Genomic DNA, 20,262 nt, shown 5'->3' on the forward strand with positions numbered 1-20,262 from the left:
GATGTGCTCTGATTGTGCCCCATGTACCCTGATGTGCCCCATGTACCCTAATGTGCCTCATGTACCCTGATGTGTCATGTGCCCTGTACTGATGTGCTGTGTCTGATGTGCTCTCATGTGCCCTGATATGCCCCATGTGCCCTGATTGTGCTCTGATTGTGGCCCATGTACCCTGATGTGTGCCATGTACCCTGATTTGCTGGGCTTTGTACCCTGATGTGCTGTTTCATGTGCCCTGTCCTGATGTGCCCTGTTGTGCTGTGCCATGTCCTGATATGTCCTGCCCTGATGTGCCGTGCCCTGTACCCTGATGTGGCCTGTTGTGCTGTGCTCTGATGTGCCCTGTACCCTGTTGTGCTCTGATGTGCTGTGCCCTGATGTGCTGTGACCTGTGCCCTGATGTGCTGTGCCCTGATGTGCTATGCCATGTGCCCTGATTTGCTGGGCTCTGTGCCTTGATGTGCTGTGCCCTGTACCCTGATGTGCTGTGCCCTGATGTGCTGGGCTCTGAGCCTTGATGTGCTGTGCCATGATGGTGAGTGGTCAGAGTGTAGTGGTCTGTCGGCAGTGTAGTGGTCTGTCGGCAGTGTAGTGGTCTGTCGGCAGTGTGCAGTGTAGTGGTCAGTGTGCAGTGGTCCGTGTGTAGTGGTCCGTGTACAGTGCAGTGGTCGGGGATAATAATGTGTTTGCTGACACCAATACTAGGGCTTAATAATGCATCTGCTGACACCAGTGCTGGGGGTTAATAATGTGTCCGCTGACACCAGTACTGTTTTTGAAGTTTGAAAGTTTGCATGTGGCCCCCCATGGGATATGAAAACTTGTCTTGCGGCCCTCAGGTAATTTGAGTTTGAGACCCCTGGTTTAGGGCAACCATCGCCGCTGGCTGCATCACTCCCGAGCTCTGCAATGGGACGGTAGACCCTGGGAGAGGTGGTACCAGCCACCTGCACAAGTAGTCGAGTGGCTAATTAGCCACTGTAAGATTGGGGTGATCAGACTCCAGCGGTAGGTGCGTTTTTAGAGAATACGCCAGTCCAGAACAGAATTTTTAAGGGCCTGGGGGCCCACTTTTATTTAAAAGCACAAAAAGTTCACAAATACATCAGTAGCCCTCACAGGGGGGTTCCACCATTACTGTATCTTGCATACTCAACACTTTAGCCTCCTGGCTTTCATTCTTGCCATCCGGCTGTTTCAGGCCTTTAGCCTAGGCCTTAGGTCTGCTCCTCAGAACAAACAGTTTCCTTGAGTTAAGCTCTCCCCTAGCTTACTCCATATGAGCGCCTTGCTGCTCAATCATCAATGACATCTGCCTCCTGCAGACATACATGCTCTGGCTGCACCCATGCAGCCTTTGACTCCTCTCAGATGGATGGGAGTCCACGTGACTCCCAGGAACAGACTTGCTGTCTGTTGGGTGGGGCTCTGAGCCTTATGGCCCATGCACACTTTTTATTAATATTTTTTTTACTAGTAATGGCGGCGATCAGCGATTTTTTTTCATGACTGCGTCATTATGGCGGACACATCTAACACTTTTGACACATTTTTGTGACCATTGTCATTTTCACAGTGAAAAAGTGCTATAAAAATGCACTGATTACTGTGAAAATGACAATGGCAGTGAAGGGGTTAACCACTAGGTGGCGCTAACAGGTTGTGTGCCCTAAGGGAGTGATTCTTACTGTAGGGGGGCGTGGCTGTAGGCGTGACGTCACTGATATCAGGCAACAGACGATCAGTGTCACTGCCACACAGAGGAACTGGGAAGGTGTGTTTACACACACCTCTCCCCATTCTCCAGCTCCTGTGACCTGATCGCAGTACACCGGCGGCCATCGGGTCCCGCGGTCGCGGTCACGGAGCTTCAGACCGGTCGCGCGCGCAACCCACTGCTGGGCTCTTAAAGGCGACGTACAGGTATGTGCCTGTGCCCAGCCGTGCCATTCTGCCGGCGTATATCGGCGTTAGGCGGTCCATAAGTGGTTAAAGGTGCAGATTCCCCCCCCCCCCCCACTTCCTGGCAACAGAATAGGAGCTGAGAGGAAACGAAGAAAACTCCACATTATGTATACACTGGCTGCAGTAGTGGCGGTGTGTCCATACAGGGCGCAGGAGCGCCGCCCCCTCTCTATTACCAATAGATAGATTCATGCATTGCATGAATCTATCTATGGTCGCCGCTGCCGCCCCCTATTCAGGTGTCCGGCCCCTTATCTGGTGCCGGGTATCTAAATTTAAAGCAGCAGGGGTGTTTTTGTAAGTGCCTGATTAGAGTCGTCAGCTCTAATAGGCGTCCTGATTAGAGCCATATTCTCTATTAGGCTTCCAAATTGGTAAACAGCAGGTGCAATGCTATGCGTTTGCTGTTTACTCAGTGTTGCGTTAGGGAAGCCATTTAAGTTCGCTGTTTATTCAGTGTTTATTCAAGTGGCTCTTGTCCTTGAATTATTTTTCCCATCATGGGCGAGAGTAGGGTCCCATGTCAAGTTTTGCCTCATACCGCGTACACGGTCGTTTTTTGTGATGAAAAAAAAACGACATTTTTAAAAACGTCATTTAAAATGACCGTGTGTGGGGAAAACGTTGTTTTATGTCTTCTGAAAAACGACCAAAAAAAAATTCGAGCATGTTTCAATTTTTTATGTCGTTTTTCAAAACGTTGTTTTTTGTGTCATAAAAAATGACCGTGTGTAGGCCAAAACGACATTTAAAACAATGCTCAGAAGCAAGTTATGACGCGAGCTTGAATGGAACAGAGTGCCGCCGTACGTGCTGAACGTAACCGCGCTTTGCTAGAGCATTTTGAAAAACCGATAGTGTGTAGGCAACATCGTTTTTTAAAATGACGTTTGAAAAACTTTGTTTTTTTTCATGAGAAAAAATGACGTTTTTTTTCATCACAAAAAACGATCGTGTGTACGCGGCATAAGGCCTCACAAAGCATACAGCCGCCTCTGTCTCAGCCAATCAGGTGCTCGGGTCTGATTACCAGAGGACAAGTCCTGGGGAAAAAAGTGTGGGAACTCCCACCCAAGATCCACTCCCCCACCAAAAAAAAAAAATGATACGCTCATATGCATAATTACTAAACCGCATGTTTTTTTTTTCAAACAGCTCTTTCTAAATCCCGCAATAACTCGCGGCAGACCTCCGCAATGTCTCCTGGGAACAATGACAAAAGCTCCCAGGAGACATTGCGGCATCGAGGAAGTGACGGAATACCCGCACACTACCCGATGAATCCATATACAGGAAGCGGGCAGTAACATAAAGGATTACTAAGGTTCGCCTGCCCCTGACAGTGACTCGAGCTGGGCATCGCCGCTTAGTGAAGGATTGGCTCGGCTGCTCTCGGCTGTTCTAGTCCTGCAAAGGGAACTGCGTTCCTGCTGTGAAAAAAGTGCAGGAACTCCGTTCCCACGCGTTCCCGCAGGACTTCAGCCCTGCTGATTACCCTAATTGATGGGGCACACTGGCGGCAATTGATGGGCACACTGGCAGCGATTGATGGGCACACTGGCAGCAATTGGTGGGGCACACTGGCAGCAATTGATGGGGCACACTGGTGGCAATTGATTGGCACAGTGACAGCAATTGATGGGCACACTAGCTGCGTTTGATGGCACAGTGGCGGCATTTTATAGGGTACAGTGCCTGCGCTTGATGGGCTTCATGTTTTGTTTTTTTCAGTTTGGGCCCCCCAAAAAATGTGAGCACCAGCCGTCTCTGCGCTGAGATATAGACTCTATGGACGTGTCACAGGACATGTATCTGTTCCAGCCACACACCAAATGTAAATTAGGTAAAGGCCGGGATATTCCATGTAAGGTGACACAAAGGGAATAATCAGAAACAGAAAGCGCCGATATCGTCACCCCCTTCTCCTCCTCCTGGTATGCTCAGTCACAGCGGAGCTCCGCCCATTACTAAGTTAGCGCGCGAACCTTCCCGCCCGCCACACACTCGTTGCTCCGCCCTTTCCTCGGGAAGTCTCGCGCTGATCAGAGGAGAAGTGACGGCCATTGTGTTTCGGCGTGAAGCGGTCCTTCTTGTTATAGCGTGGTTCGCCGTGTCCTCCGTCCGATAACATCATGTCCCGTTACCTGCGGCCCCCAAACACGTCTCTCTTCGTCCGTAATATAGCAGATGATATCAGGTGAGTGGTGGGTGAGGAAAGGCCTGGAAGGCGGGCTTCTACACAACGTGCGCTGGAGTCTTCTTACCGTGTGAGCGGAATGGCGGCGACACCCCTGGTGCACATCGCCCCCTTGTAGGTGGTGTGTGAGCTGTGCGTCGTCCCCTTCCACTTGGCGGGCTGTAGGCCTTAGTATGACCCGTGTGTGATGCCAGCACATGGGAGTGTGTAACGGGGGGAGGGGGTGCGCGCGCTTCACCGCTATCCGCCTACTAGAGCACAGGCCTTGGCATGGGTTCTCGGATGAAGGGGAACCCGGTCTTGTCTATAGAATGCTGGTTGGCTATCTGTAAAATGGCCTGTTCACACTACGGGGGGGGGGGGGGGGGGGTTCATCGATTTGTCAGAAAATGCTAGATTGTCTTGCACCGCTGAACACTACGCATGCTCAGTTGTAGACACTTCCTAAGGGCTGGTTCACTCTAAAACCTGGGGAAAGCTGTTTCTTTGTGCTACAGATTTTTTGTAAGAGAAAGGAATGCATAGCTCCCAACTGTCCCCCTGTTCTCCATGTGTCCCTTATTTTGGTCTGATCTATAAAGTTGTATATAAAATGCACTTTTTATCAGTGTTTTCCAGCGCTAAACCTTTTCATCTGATTTCTGCACTTGTAGTAAATTTCAAAAGCCAATATAAAGGAGTGGTGGTTAAAAAAAAAAAGCACTCGGTTTAACTTTAACCAATCTTGTACAATTCTCCTTTCAGGGGGTGTGTCATATGCATGAATACTTTTGCTGATAGGTGTCCCTCATTCCCATCTCAAAAAGTTGGGAGGTATGGGAATGACACCCCACAAATTGCAGGGTACCACACTCTATGTGACTATTGCATGTCTACCCCCCCCCCCATGTTTTCGGTGAATTTAGCAGTCCATTCAAATAGTCTGCCAAGGAATGTGAGTGTTCTGGTATGAACCAGCTCTCGGGGTAGGCTTACATCTATGCGTTTAGATTATTTGCCATTGATTAGAAATGCACTGAACATATTTCTTATATGTACATTTGTACCGTTTCCTACGGTGTTTTATTTTTTTTACCAAAATGTATGAGTACCGATTTACTTTTTGTCAAGTATTCACTGATACCATTATCTTTGGACCCCTTTCACACTGAGGAGTTTTTCAGGCGTTTTAGTGCTAAAAAAAATAGAGCCTAAATTTGCCATAAAATCTCCTGCCGTGTAGTCTCAGTGTGAAAGCCCGAGGGCTTTCACACTGGAGTGGTGCGCTAGCGGGACCGCTCCAAAAGTCCTGCTAGCAGCATCTTTGGTGTGGTGTGTTTACTGCTCCTTCCCATTGAAAGCAATGGGAAACCGCGGTAATATGCCTCTCCAGAGGCGCATTGCCAGCGGTAATAACCCTTTTTTGGCGGCTAGTAGGGGTGCAACGGATCAAAAAAACTCACGGATCGGATCAGGAGTCACGGATCGATCCTCGGATCAGGAGTCACGGATCGGATCATTTTTCGGATCAGCAATAAAGAAAAAAAGACTAATCTTGTTACATCCAACAGAGTTTTAGATTCAGTTATTTTCATCACAAAACGGAGCTTATTTGCTTAAATAAAGTATATGTAAATCTGACGGACTGTTTACATGTTACATTTTAAAAGCCGCAGCAAACCTCACATTCTTGCTATTTGCTAATGTGACAGAACACCTCTGATTTTCAGATTTAGTTAAATGTGAATATCAGTTGTTCTGTCACATTAGCAACCATGTAAGGTCAGCAGGTTTGCTGCGGCTTTTAAAATTTAACATGTAAACAGTCCGTCAGATTTACATATACTGTATTTAAGCTCCGTTTTGTGATGAAAATAACTTTAGTCTGCAGACATGCTTGTAGTTTGAATTGGCTGCAAGTGCATTATTCAGCACGCTTGTAGTTCATTCATTCTTCCTCTAATCTTGTAACAGAGAGCCCAATGGGAATACGGCACAAAACCAGAGCCTGACATTGCACCTGCGATCTGCTGAAGGCAAGTGCAATGCTCTGCAGGCTCATTTAAAAAAAATAATAAATGCAAAATCATGTGATTTAATATTTGTTTTAAAGGTGAACATAGCCTTTAAAGCAAACCTATGCTTGCACATTTAGGGCAAAACAGCTTTTCTTTAACCTATTCTAGAGGCATGATTGGACTTGTTGTTCTACAACTAGAGGATGTACTGTGCATTTGCCTACTTCTGCAATAGAGGGTCATTATGCCTGTAACCAAAAATATTAACACAAGCATGAGTCAGAGTGCATTCTGGGTAACAGAGCAGGGTAACAGCAAGCTGGAGAGATTCCATACCGATTCCTCCTGGATAGGGGTGCAACGGATACAAAAACGGATCAGAGCCACCCAGTGTGCTTGCCAGAGCCCAGTGCACAGAGTGACACACCTCATCGCGCTGACTACAAGTCAGCGCGCTGAGGCGTGTCGCACTGGGCTCTGGCAAGCACACTGGGTGGAGCAAGATGGCCGGAGCTAGGCCGAAGCCGGGGACTTTCCTAGGCCGAGGCTCTGGAGCGCTCCGCGGATCGCAGGGTGTGCCGATCCGAACGGGGTGACCCGTTCGGATCACGGATCGGTGGCGATCCGTTGCACGGCTAGCGGGGGTTAAAACCGCTCAGCTAGTGGCTGAATGCTGCTGCTATACCGTCAGTGCACCTCCCGTCTTAGTGTCAGTTGACAGTTTTTTGTTAGGGCTCATTTACACCATTTCTGCACAATGGGAAAACCCAGATGTCTTGCGGAGACATCAGTTTTCATGTTTGTTTCAGTTTGTTTTTACAGCCTGTTCACGGATGGGCTGTCTACAGTGTGATTTGAGTGAGTGAAAAAACGTATATAGTGCAACACATGCGAACTGAATCGACTCTGGGCGCTGAATCGATTCCATGCGTAGAGCCCCTTTGACCTCGGAAGAGATGGGTTTTAATCTTTCTCCTGAAGGCCAAGTGGTTCACCTCCAACCGAATGGTGGTTGGTAGATCGTTCCACAGACAAGGTCCCTGGATTTTGATTTTGATTGGTGGATCGCAGAACGCGAATGGGGTTGTGAGCTTTTATTTTTTCGCATAGATATTGGGGGTGTTTCCTTGAATACACTTATGCACAAGGCAGAGTGCCTTGAAAGTGTTTTTGTAGGTCACTAATCGAGCGGCCGTATTTTGAACGACTTGCAGACGAGTGCATAGTCAAGTCTGGAATTGATAATTGTTCAAACCACGACTTCAATGTCGTCTTTCGGGATAAAGGGGGTGAGTCTGTGTAGTAGGCGCAGCAGCTGGTGCGATCCGCTGACTACTGACCCTCTTTGTGCATCCATTGTCATGTTGGTGTCGAAACAGACTCCAAGACTTTTGACTTTGGTGCTAGGTTTGATCGTTTTACCCAGAATGAGCGGGGGTGTCCATGTTGTGTTCGGGATGATTTTTTCGGTTGGCGTGAAACGGGAGAAGTTCTGTTTTCGAACCGTTGAGTTTAAGATAACTTTGTCATCCAGTTGTCTATCATAGGAAGGCATTGCTCTAGTCTGAGATAATGATCCTTTTTGTTGCATACGTGAAAATAGTTGTGTCGTCATCTGCATAAGAGTGGTAAAGTAACTTCTGGTTACTAATGATTTCAAAAAGAGGGCGGAGATAGATGTTGTACAGTACTGGCGACAAAGGGGATCCCTGAGGGGCTCCGTAAGACACTGTGCGTTTTTCAGAAGTGAAAGGCCCCAGTGTGTGAGATTTCTAATATCGTACACATTTTGCATCGGAATTGCACCTGAACTGCACTGCAGGCCTGCCCACGCATATGTGAACCGAGTTTAAAGGTATCAGGGCATTTCCTCAAGTGGTTGTGCAAATGCTTGGTATCAGTGCAAAGCTAATGTGTTGTAGAGGTCGACCGGTATGGGTTTTTCTTTGGCCGATGCCGATATTTAGAAATCGGGGCGGCCGATATTTTAGGCCAATTTTTTTTTTGTGGCACTGGCTCTTGGCACTGGAAGATGGCACTGGCAGGTTGCACTGGATGGCACTGAAAGATGGTACTAGCAGATGGCACTGATTGACACTGGCAGGTGGCACTGATTGGCAGTTGGCACTGGATGGCAATAGTTAGCACTGGCAGATGGCACTGATGGCTTTAGTTGGCACTGGCAGGTGGCACTGGTGCAAAAAAAGTGTCACCCTGACCCCCCTCAGTACAGACCCCCTCTCCCTCCAGTATATACACCCCCCCTCCTCAGTACAGACCTGCCCCCCTTAGTACAGACACCAGAGAGCGGTGTCCCACGTGCGCGGGCCCCTCCTCCTCCTCTGTGGGTGTAAACAGAGGAGGGCCGACACGCTGGGTGTACCAAGATGGCCGCGGCTCCGGAGCTAGGCCGCAGCCTTTCCTGATGCTGTGACCGCGGCAGCAATCCGCGAATTGCCGCCACGGTCACAGCATCAGGAAAGGCCACGGCTTCGGCCTAGCTCCGGAGCCGTGGCACCGCTAGTGGCCATGTTAAATATCGGCCTAATTTGGGGAAAAAATATATAGGTCGACCTCTAATGTGTTATACGCGAAGGATGACTTTTTTTGGGCTTTAGACTTCAGTGGAAGTAGTTTTACGGCTTCTACCGGGGAAAAAAAGCATCCAAAATGTACTTGAAAACACAGATGTGAACAAAGCTAATATAGTTTTGTTATACGTTTGCATGCAGCAGAATGTTTTTTGCTCAGTCTCAAACTACAGTAAGTCCCCCACATACAGCTCTTCAACTTGCAAACTTTTAAAGATGTACACGTGCTAGCAGATCGTGTAAAGCTGGGCACACAAAGGGGTTTTTTTTTTTTTTTTTTTTTTTTTTTTTTTTTTCCCAACCCAGGAGGCTGAATGAAAAAAATGCACTTTGCCGTACTAGCACAAGCAATGTTGGCGCAGTAATCTCCCCACGCTGTGCTATTGTGTTTTGCCTTGGGGGCTGCCATGTCCCCCTTCACCAGAACACTATAATTGGCCCCTCTCAGCCATTGTCTGCAAGCGCTGATCTTTGTTGGATTTACAAACTCCCAGAGCAGACCTCAGGTAATTCAGTAGGAAAAGGTACATGAAAATAGTCTTTTTTAAAATACATAAATGTGAACACACAAATATTTAGGGTAACATTCAGTTTTAGGCTTGCACCTTTTGGGGCTCTGCACGCTGCGTTTGCGCAGGTTCATGGAGGTTCTCAAACCCGCTGTATTTTTGGATACGTGAGGGTTGCAATTAGGAATAAATGGCATTCTCACTCAGTACACAGCCAGGGTCTTCCTCCTTTTTGTATCTTGCCACCTTTTATGCGTAATGTTGCTCATTTGTAGGAGCTGAGTGATCCGATAACAACCTCTTTGGAGCAGAGCTTGAAAACAAGTGTCCCTGGAAGTCTGTAAAGCTCACCATGCGTTGTACAATCCTTGCGATCTACCATCAACTATGTAGCGATGAGGCCTGCCTGACGGGATAAAAAGTGATTGGATAGATGGTGTTTCCTCTCATTGTATAGTTTTGATAAATCTAAAGGAGATTGTACAATCAGATTTGTATAGCTTGTACACCTAAAATGAACTAGTTGCACTCCAAGCAGAGAAGCACATGCACCTTTCTTCCATGTGAAGGAACAAGCGTCAAACTCGACAAAATGTGCAAATCGCAACGCATCAAAATGTCCTATGAGCTACTTTGCCACGTGGAGGACAGCCCATTGAAAACAATAGGCTATGTTATTTGCATGCACTCCCACTATGCTAGGTGTAAATGTGACCTGAAAGTGAAGTTGGGGTGTATACACAAGAACAGTGCTCTAAAAGGGGGAACAAAAAACATTCTGGAGCTTGTTTGAGGTGGTTGTTGCATCATCATGTAGGACAGCCCATTCGAATATGGCCGTACACTATGCAATTTGACTGCACAATTGCCTTTATAGTATAGAATTGGAGCCCACATCTGAACAATCTATTACATTTGTATCAAATCAGGCCCTTGCGCTACATAGCTGATGGGAGATCTAATGAAGATTGTACAATCGAATCTTACAGAAAGTGGCTAGAAATAAGAGCTGGCATAGTAATGAGGGAGGTGTGGTCCAGACTGGTAAGCATGCCCTATTCTGTGATTCAGCAAGGCAGTAAATGATGGAATATGCTCTACTACAGGAAATGATGGAACCTGAAAGCATTTTTTTTTAACACGCAGGTGAAAATTTAAAGCTGCTATAAATGAGGCAACGGAGTGCACATTGGTTTGGCTTGGGCAGAAAATACATTGGAAAGGCTTCTAGTTATGAAAAGTGAAATCCCTCTTGAAAAGATGAATTTAGACAATGAATTCACCTTTTGGGAGCATGTTACACCTGATTTTAGGGTGGAACATTTAATCTGTTCCCAGTACACACACCCAATCCACATAGGCAGAGAAATGAGCTGTACTGTGATAAGACAGGCTCTCTGGTAATTTATTTATAACACCCACCCCAAAACAAGATTTTAGCTGTTATCTCCCTTCTCTGAGAACTTGTCAGAAGTTATACTGATAAAGGCATTAAACCACAGAAACGGGACTTTGGCGAGACATAAGTAAATGCTACAGATATGTGCCTAGGTCAAATTTAATGAATTGGGATTTACATCCACTTAAATTTAGTGACTTAGATCTTGTACGTATGTTATGGATGCCGCCCCCGCTGGGCGCAGACAAATTGCTTAACGGGAGGGATTCCCCTGTCGGGACTGTCTGTAATGAGGGAATTGTGCAAATTTCTTTCTTGCTACCATTTGAACCGTCTGGCTTTCCTTAAAGCGGAGGTCCACCAAATCTTGTATATTTTTTTAAAAGTCTGCAGCTACAAATATTGCAGATACTGACTTTTAAAATAAGGACACTTGCCTGTCCAGGACCCCCTGCAATGTCTGCACCTGGAGCTGATCTATCGCCGTCATCTTCGGTAAGGGAATCGGAAGTGGAGCAAAATACCTGTATTGCGCAGGTATCTGCTCCTCCTCCCCCTGAAAGGTGGCAAATGTGACACGGGGGGGGGGGGGGGGGGGGTCTGAAAAGCGGAAGTTCATTTCTGGGTGAAACTCCACTTAAAAAGCATTTTTTTTTCCCACCTCTAGAATTGTGGAGGCTAAATTGCATGAAATAGAACAATGGAATTACATAGATTAGTGATAGTAAAGCTACCTTTTTTAAGGGGTCCTTTCACACAAGCATCTTGTCTGGATCAATCAATTTTTATTTATTTTTTTCAGATTGAATCACAATTTATACCTAAAGGCAGACAAATGTTAATGGTTTAAAATAATTAAAGGTTTGCATCCTCTTCTGATTTTTGCAGACCTACACATGTCTTCTGTTTCTACGCAAGAAGTCTATTTTCTCCTTTTACTTTTGACCAACACTGGCATGTGAAAATTGAATGTATGCTAATAACTGAAGGCAATTGTATAAACTTGTATATAGGATTCAAGTTTTATACAAGTAAAAATGGATTTTTCCTCACCCAAAAATGTGAATGCAGTTTGATATCCAAAAACGAGAAATGTAAACCTATTTTTTTTTTCTGATAGCTGCAAGGTTTTGGCAGTGTTTTTCAAAGTATTAAATATAAACTACATGTTTTATTTCAGGTCTGAAGATATTCGCAGAGAATTTGGTCGATATGGCCCTATTGTTGATGTATATGTCCCCCTTGATTACTACACGCGACGTCCCAGGGGATTCGCATATGTTCAATATCCTTTCTTCTCTCAACTGGGTTATGAGGGAAAATTTCGTTAAAGATTGTGTGAGAGGTAACTGCACACAACACGAATTGCTTTGATAATCCCTTTTTATGTTGCTCTCTATATATTACAAAGTAATTCACCAGCACGCTTTGATTTTTAACTTCTGTGCAATGTAAAACTAACAAAGATCTAGTAGTTAGTTTACTAGTAAATATTGCAAAAAATCCAGTCAACTTATTGTGTCCACTTATAGTTACGGATAGATGATTTCCTTCACTTTAAATCTTTTTTTCCTAATTCTGCTGTTCTGTTGTTACCTCAGAATTGTAAAGCTGTACATTAAAGGCGAAACCACAGAGAAAGCATGAAAAGAACTTTTAGAGTAGAGACAAGTAGACAAAGCAAAGATCCCTTAATGATCAGGCTTGAAGAATAAAAGGGAAATTGGGAAAAGAAAAGCTGGAAGGACAAGCCAAATAGGAGTCAAAGCTTCGCTTAATTCACAAAAGTGGGAAAGTTATATTTGAAAGTTAAAGATAAAAGCATGAAGCCCCTCCTGACACGTCCTTCTGACAAGCTCTTAGAAATAAAAGGTCAAGATGTCGTTGAATGGTGACCAAGATTACAGGAGACTATGTATCCTACCTTCATGTGTCCTCTTGTGTAAGTACGCAACTTGATATGGATGGGTCTAAGCAATAGGGTTTGACTAGTTATCAGTCTGCATACTGCAACTTTGCAGGTGGCTCAAGATTGTCATTTTATTTTTATTAAGGTTTGGCTTTTCCACCTCCATTCAGATAAAAATTGTGATGTATAAACACTACACACGTGCAGTTTGTATTTAATAGATGTTCCAAATTTCAGTTCAGAGTAGGTTAGATTTCAAAGGTAACTATCCTCTGCATGGTGTTTTTGCATGATATGGTATTTTGCTTCTGTATTGTCATGTTGCATTACTTTAGGGGGGGGTGTTTTTTTTAACTACTTGCCGTTTAATGTACGTCCTATTGCGTCCAGGGGGTTGAGTGGTGATATCTGAATGTTTGAAAGCTACGGGCATCAAGATATTTTTTCTTCCAGCGATTCCCTGCATCATGTTTAGTAAACCTATCATGCACTGTCCCCATTACAAGGGGGATTTGCATTCCTTGTAAGGAATAAAAGAAAAAAATGTTTTAATAATTATAGCATGCTTGCACACATAAGTGAATACATACGTACATCGTGCCCACATATGTAAATGTCCTTCAAACCGCACATGAGGTACCGTATTTTCCGGCGTATAAGACGACCCGGCGTATAAGACGACCCCCTAATTTTCCAGGAAAAATGTTGGTTTTGGGATATACTCACTGTATAAGACTACCCCCTTCTTACTGTCTTTCTGGAAGCTGAGGGGGAGCCAGAACCGCTGACAGAAACAGGCTTTTTCAAATCTCACTGTGCCATTACATTACATGCCCAGACTGTGCCATTACATTCCTCACTGTGCCATTACATTACATGCCCAGACTGTGCCATTACATTCCTCACTGTGCCATTACATTACATGCCCAGACTGTGCCATTACATTACTCACTGTGCCATTACATTACATGCCCAGACTGTGCCATTACATTACATGCCCAGACTGTGCCACTGTGCAATTACATGCCCCCACATTGCCATTGTGCCATTACATGCCCCCACATTGCCATCACTTGCCCCCACTGTGCCTGAACTTGTTGCCCCCCCAGTGCATTAACACTCACTTTTTTCCCATCGCTGACAGTCCCCCATGCTGCGATCGCGATCGAGAATGATTTCAAAGCCGCGCCTTCACTGCAGAGTGTTCTGTGATAGGATGAACAAAAATCTTCCCAGCAGCGCCTCTGTTATGTTTCCCGCCTATCACGGACGTCTTCTCATCTCGTCCGAGGATGAGAAGGCATCTGTGATAGGAGGAACAAAGAACAGAGGCGTTGCTGGGAAGATTTTTGTTCATCCTATCACAGAACACTCTGCAGTGAAGGCGCGGCTTTGAAATCATTCTCGATCGCGATCGCCGTATGGAGACTGTCAGCGCTGGGGAAAAAAGTGAGTACTTAGACTGTACCCGGCGTATAAGACGACCCCCGACTTTGGATGCATTTTTTTGCATCCAGAAAGTCGTCTTATACGCCGGAAAATACGGTACACACGAACGTTGGAGCAAGAGCAACAGTCCTAGCACAAGATTGTCTGTAAATATTTAAAGCATCGCCTATGGAGATTTTTTAGGTAAAGTTTTGGCGCCATTCCACAACTTTAAAGTATGACCTGTTGGTAACTATTTACTTTGTGTGACATCTTTCACATTATACAAAATAATATATATTGAATCCTGCTCGTGTTGCGAGACAACACGCAAACGGAGTTAGGATTTAAAAAAAATACAGTGCTCGTATTGCGTGCTGTTGGTTATTTGCAATCTGAGCTACCTGTGTGAAAAAAATATATATCTATATCACCCTAGAGAATGTTTGTTAGTTGTTGCAATACTTTGTAATACTTTTTGGCTTTTTTATTCTATTTTTTTTAGGCCACGTTAAAGTTTGCATAAATTTGATACCCAACATGTTGCTCTTCAAAATTGCATCTGCTTGTGGAATGGCGACCAACTTTTACCCTTAAAGTGGATGTAAACCCCCCCCAAATGTTTTTTTTTTATTTTTATTTTTTATTTTATTTTTTATGTCACAATGTAGAGAATAAGATTTACTATCATCTGTGCCCAGTCTTGCCACACAGTTAATCCAGCTCTGAGCAATCCTTTTTATTCAGGGAAATAAAACAGACTTCCAGATAAAAACTAAAGTCCTTGCTTGAGTGACAGGTTATTTACATATCTCGTGCACTAGCTTGCAGACATACACAGCTTCTGTAAAAAGTGCTCAATTCACATCCCCCTTCCCTCCAGCTCTATGTAAATTCTGATGGCTGTTGCATTTTCTCATGGCACTGAACTGTAACTCACCCTATATTTTGAAAACATTTAATCAAAACACAGGGGAGGGGATGTGAATTGTGCACTTTTTTGTGCACTTTTTTTTCAGAAGCAAGGACTTTGGTTTTTATCTGGAAGTCTGTTGTATTTCACTGAACAATAAAATGATTGCTCAGAGCTGGATTAACTCTGTGTGGCAAGACTGGGCACAGATGATAGATAATCTTATACTGTACATTGTGACATAAAAAAACATTTTGGGTTTACATCCACTTTAATCTCCATAGGCAACGTTTAAAAATTGACAGTGTTAGACGTGGTCTAGGGCTAGAATTATTGCTCTAGCTCTGATACCTCACTTGTGGTTTGAACACCGTTTTCATATGCAGGCACTACTTGCGTATAAGTTCGCTTCTGGACGGGAGCTTGACAGGGCGCTTTAAAGCGGTGGTTCACCCTCCTTAACAACAGTCTAGCATTAAATTCGGCATAGTAGCGCGAGCTACAGTATGCCTGTCTGTATTTTGTTATCCCCGCACTCACTGTGCAATTGTATATTGAAGATTCCGACTCCCGCGGGGAATGGGCGTGCCTATGGAGAGGGAGGATGATTGACGGCCGGCTCTGGCACGTCATGCTCCCCGAAGACAGCCGGAGTAGGTCTCGGCTCTTCACGGCGCCTGCGCACAGGCTATGCGCAGGCGCCGTGAAGAGCCAAGCCTATTTCGGCTATTTCCGGAGAAGCGTGACATGCCAGGGCCGGCCGTCAATCACCTTCCCTCTCCATAGGAACGCCCATTCCCCGGAATCTTCAATATACAATTGCACAGTGAGTACGGGGATAAAAAAAATAGACAGGCATACTGTAGCTCGCGCTACTATGCCGAATTTAATGCTAGAGGAAGAAAAAAAATTTTTTTTTTTTTTATATAGGGTGAACCCCCGCTTTAATAAAAAAAAAAATCGTATAACTTTTTTATTTTGACACTGTCCTTCTAAAAATAGGAAAAAGAACATAACCGGGCCTCTTAAATAGGAGATCTTGGGTCAAAAAGACCTCAAGTCTCATATTTACACTGAAATGCAATAGTCATTTGAAAGGGAAAAAAATCTCCTTAAGAGCATTGGGCGGAAGTGATGTTTGACGTCGCTTCCGCCAGTCAATGCTATGGAGCAGAGCGGGGGGCTACCTTCCCCTCTGCAGCCAGCCAAACTGGAGAGGACGCGATTGTCTCCGCTGCTCTCCGGTAAGTGCTCTTCTGCCCCCGATAAGTGATCTTGCAACAAATCCGCCGCAGAGACCACTTGTATCTGAAAGCGGACCACCCGCTGAAGAATAGACCGTAGTTACAGCAGCTATCTTCTCCCATAACGGTATTCCGGTCTGGTACAGCTGATGTAGAACGTTGGGGGACCGTACGTGGTTAAAAATAATTTTTTTTTTTTTTTTTTTTTTGTCCTCTGCATTTAGTTGAGGGATGCCTAGAATAGGTTTAAGGTTTTTGACATTAATGCAGTTGGTTTAAAAAAAAAAAAAACTGCCATGTTCTCAATGGCAGCCAAAAGCATATAGTTTACATTTCTCTTCCGTTCATGACAGTAGGGTTATATCCGCTTCCTTTAGGAGAGTTTAGGCAGAAAAAAAGCACTTTAAGTGTTAACACATTCTTCAGTGTAGCTCCTCCCAGGGGGCGTGGCCCCCCAGGTATAACCCACACCCTGCTCTAGTAGCCTCAGTTTTTTCCTGCATAACGACAGGAGAGGTCAGGCACTTCTGGAGTCTTGTACTCTGCTTTTCTTTTGTTGGTGGAGGTCATCACTTTCGTTGAAGATTTTGCCGTATCACTGGGTGTCGTCTTGATCCTTCATTGAAGGACTTCATTGCGCTGCACTTATATTATTTTTTCATTTGTACTCTTGAGGCATTTGTGCTTGCCTCCTTTTGTGTTCAGCTTGCAATCCTTTTTAGTTTAATATTTGTCATTATTTGTGCGCTGATTGCTGTTTTTATTACTTAAAGTGGGAGTTCACCCGAAAAAAAATTGTTATTAGATGGAGGCTCATTTTGTCAAGGGGAATCGGGTGTTTTTTTTAAAATCGAAGCAGTACTTACCGTTTTAGAGATCTTCTCCGCCACTTCCGGGTATGATCTTCGGGACTGGGCGTTCCTATTTGACAGGCTTCCGACGGTCGCATACATCGCGTCATGAGTAGCCAAACGTCGGTGCGGCTCTATACGGCGCCTGCGCACCGGCGTTCGGCTACTTTTGGAAAACTGTGACACGATGTATGCAACTGTCGGAAGCCTGTCAATCAAATGAGAACGCCCAGTCCCGCAGCCCATACCCGGAAGTGGCGGAGAAGTTCGCTCTCTAAAATGGTAAGTACTGTACTGCTTCGATTTAAAAAAACACCCGATTTCCCTTGACAAAATGAGCCTTAATCTAATGTTAAAAATTTACTTTTTGGGTGAACCTCCACTTTAAAGGTTCACTGAATGGAAATTTTGGTACCAAAATTATTTTTTTTTTTTTAATATATAGTTTTGTATTCTGCTTTTTTGAATATCAATTTAAATATGAAATTATGGTTGGCCATTGACACGTTCAGTGCAAGAAAAATGTATCCCTTTAAATTCTATGTATCTGTAAAAATCCTGCTTGCTGCATTTTTGGTCAGTTAAAAAAAAAAAAAAACTCCCAGTTGAAATGCTTTGAAAATGCACTTTTGTTAAGTCGCAAGACCTATGAAAGACACTCCATAAGCACAGTAAAATCACAAATTTGTGGCAAAAGCGCATGTTTTTTTTTTTTTTTTTTGGTGTCATTATCGGCACCTTTTTTCTTTTACCGGCATTCAGCAAGATTATTGGAGCTATAGATCTGACTTGGTAGGGGTGGATGTTGGACTTCTCCAAAGCTTGTTTCCACACAGCATGAATCCTCTGTGACAGGGGACCCTTAAGGCTTATTTGGGGAAAAAACGGTTTCCGAGCACCTGGAAAAAAAATTGGGGTTTAGAAATTTCAAGCCAGAGATGGGCAGCTGGCATTTTCAAGATCAGCAATGTCAAGCCCTGTATTTCCTTCTGTTCATGTTTGTCTGGTCCTGTTGACTTAAATATTCCTCAGCAGAGTGCAGAGCAGCAGTAATTTCTGCAGACTAGAATTGTAATGATCCCCATCCCCCCCCCCCCCCCCGCTGGTACATTTAACATCTAGTGGGAACCAGCACTATTTCATTTTTTTGTAAAGAACCTTGACTGAAAGCACATTTGAAGATGTCCGTGATGCTGAAGATGCTTTGCATAACCTGGACAGAAGATGGATTTGTGGACGTCAGATTGAAATTCAGTTTGCACAGGGAGACAGGAAAAGTAAGTATACAGTGAAGTAAATTCTTGAATATTTGACTCTAAAGTGACACTAAACACTGGTTAAATACAAATTCTGTAAGTATGTGGTGTTAACTCAAATGCCATTGTTATTACTATGTTCATTTTCCATGGCCCCACCGTATGCAAGACTGTAGTCGTCATTTCGGGGTGCCACGGATCAAAAAACTCACGGCTCGGATCAGAGTATCGGATCATTTTTCGGATCGACAAAAAAAGACAAATGCCCATCAATGCAGCGTGACCTGTGCCCTCCATTGTAGTCTCACCGTGCCCCAAATTGCAGCCTCACCAACTGATCATCCCTACACTGACAATCAACTGGAAATATATATTTTCCAATTGATCCTGGTTCTATCTGCACCATAACTGTTAACTACAGTGTGTGACAATGGTTTGTAGTACATGCAGCATTCATCCATCAATCTTGAATACTTGAGAAAAGACACCAAGTTTAATTTAAGCAAAAATTTTCTTTTATAGCTTTGGACAGCATGGTAAAAAGGTAGGGACCAATTGTTATGTTGGTTTAGGGCAACATTAGTGACATTTCCCCTCTCATCTTCAGTCACAAGATAGAGAAAACAAAATTCACAAATAGTGATACAAGGATGACAGGGATTATAGCTTCCCCTCTTCTACTAATGCTAGCCATACACGCATACATTTCTCTTGTTTAGCCCGTGGAGTGAAGGAGAGAAAAAGAGTCCTCCAATCCACACTAAACTGCCAGCTATTTTATTTAAGGTAATTTCACAAATACTGCTGTGACAGATCTACATGCCTCGCCCACTTCTCCGGTTCCCGGTAATTCTCCGCTACATTTCCTGGATGGACACAGGCAGATAACATTTAAACACGGCGTGTGTGTAGAAGGGGCGGGGCTATGTATGAGGAGCGATAGAAGAGAGTGTGATGTGATTGGAGGGAGGAAGGGATCGGTCCTGTCTCTGCTCGCTCACACTAACACAGCCCCGCCGCCTCCTAACCCTGCGCTGTGATAGACAGAACACATCCCAGCATTCTGTCTATTACAAGCTTGGGGTTAGCAGGAGGCGGGGCTGTGTGAGTGCAGCGGAGACAATTACAATGTCGGCTGTTACAGCGGATCACGTGTGTGCCGATCCAAGGCTGTTGATCCGTAAGGATCAATGACGATTCGTTGCATCACTAGTCAGCATGGAGTAAGAATCTAACACAACAGATTGATTTCTGAGTGACAGGCAGTGCACACAGTATGGATTACACGCATGCAGAAGAGCATCTGGAATGTGTTTCTATGGTGCAAACTGGTCCTAAAAGTTTTTGTGAATAAAAAAAAGCGCCATCTTGACAATCGCACATGCCAGGTACTAAATTTGTCTGAGACATGGCTAATGTAAATCACCTTGTGCTATTTTCAGATTGTGCCGTTTTGTGAATGAAATTCTGCTTCTCAAGTTGCAGTGCTTCACAACATAAGCTGACCATTTTCACTTTCTGTGCACTAAATGGCTGGCTGCCGCTATGGACAGTAGCTGCAGGATGGGGGTTTGGCTCGGCACTGGCTGGAATTCTCCTGAGCACCAATTAAGAAATTTTAAAAAAGTAAATGATTTTCCTGTCTATTTGCTAAAACTAGCAGCATAAGGATTAAAAATGGTCAATGTTTGATTTGTGAGTGAAGTTCCAGGTTAAAAATAGTAACTGGTATAAAGCGGGGCCCACTAACAGGCCAGGTTTGCAAGATAACTGAAATGCATCACAGGTGATATTGTTTGCTCGGTGCCTGGAAGTATTCTAGTCTGCCTCTCCCCAAGGTAATACTTAAAATCTGGCCTGTTAGTGGGCCCTGAGGACAGGATTGATGACCACTGGTATAAACTACAGAATCATACCTGCAGCAACTTTCACAATCCTCTTGTCATGTCCAAATAACCAGCCTGTTCAGACAAAGCTCTGTCACTCTTGAAGGTAATGTTGAA

General features: G+C 44.5%; 1 protein-coding gene across 3 annotated transcripts in view; it reads left to right on the plus strand.

Moving 5' to 3' along the window:
- Window positions 1-3,966: 3,966 nt before the first annotated feature.
- The window catches only part of SRSF10 (serine and arginine rich splicing factor 10), a 30,330-nt gene continuing 14,034 nt past the window's right edge, over window positions 3,967-20,262 (plus strand). Inside the window, exons 1-3 of one of the 3 annotated variants that reach the window (XM_040337186.1) lie at window positions 3,967-4,162; window positions 11,839-11,943; window positions 18,177-18,280. In XM_040337186.1, coding sequence (XP_040193120.1) covers window positions 4,098-4,162; window positions 11,839-11,943; window positions 18,177-18,280 — 274 coding nt within the window. In that variant the 5' untranslated portion in view covers window positions 3,967-4,097. Of the gene's footprint in view, window positions 4,163-11,838; window positions 12,004-12,259; window positions 12,601-18,158; window positions 18,281-20,262 lie in introns of those variants that run through there. The other 2 variants (XM_040337188.1, XM_040337187.1) reach the window with 2 other exon arrangements.

The sequence above is a fragment of the Rana temporaria genome, chromosome 2 (genome assembly GCF_905171775.1).
Source record: "Rana temporaria chromosome 2, aRanTem1.1, whole genome shotgun sequence".
In the NCBI taxonomy this organism is placed as follows: domain Eukaryota; kingdom Metazoa; phylum Chordata; class Amphibia; order Anura; family Ranidae; genus Rana; species Rana temporaria.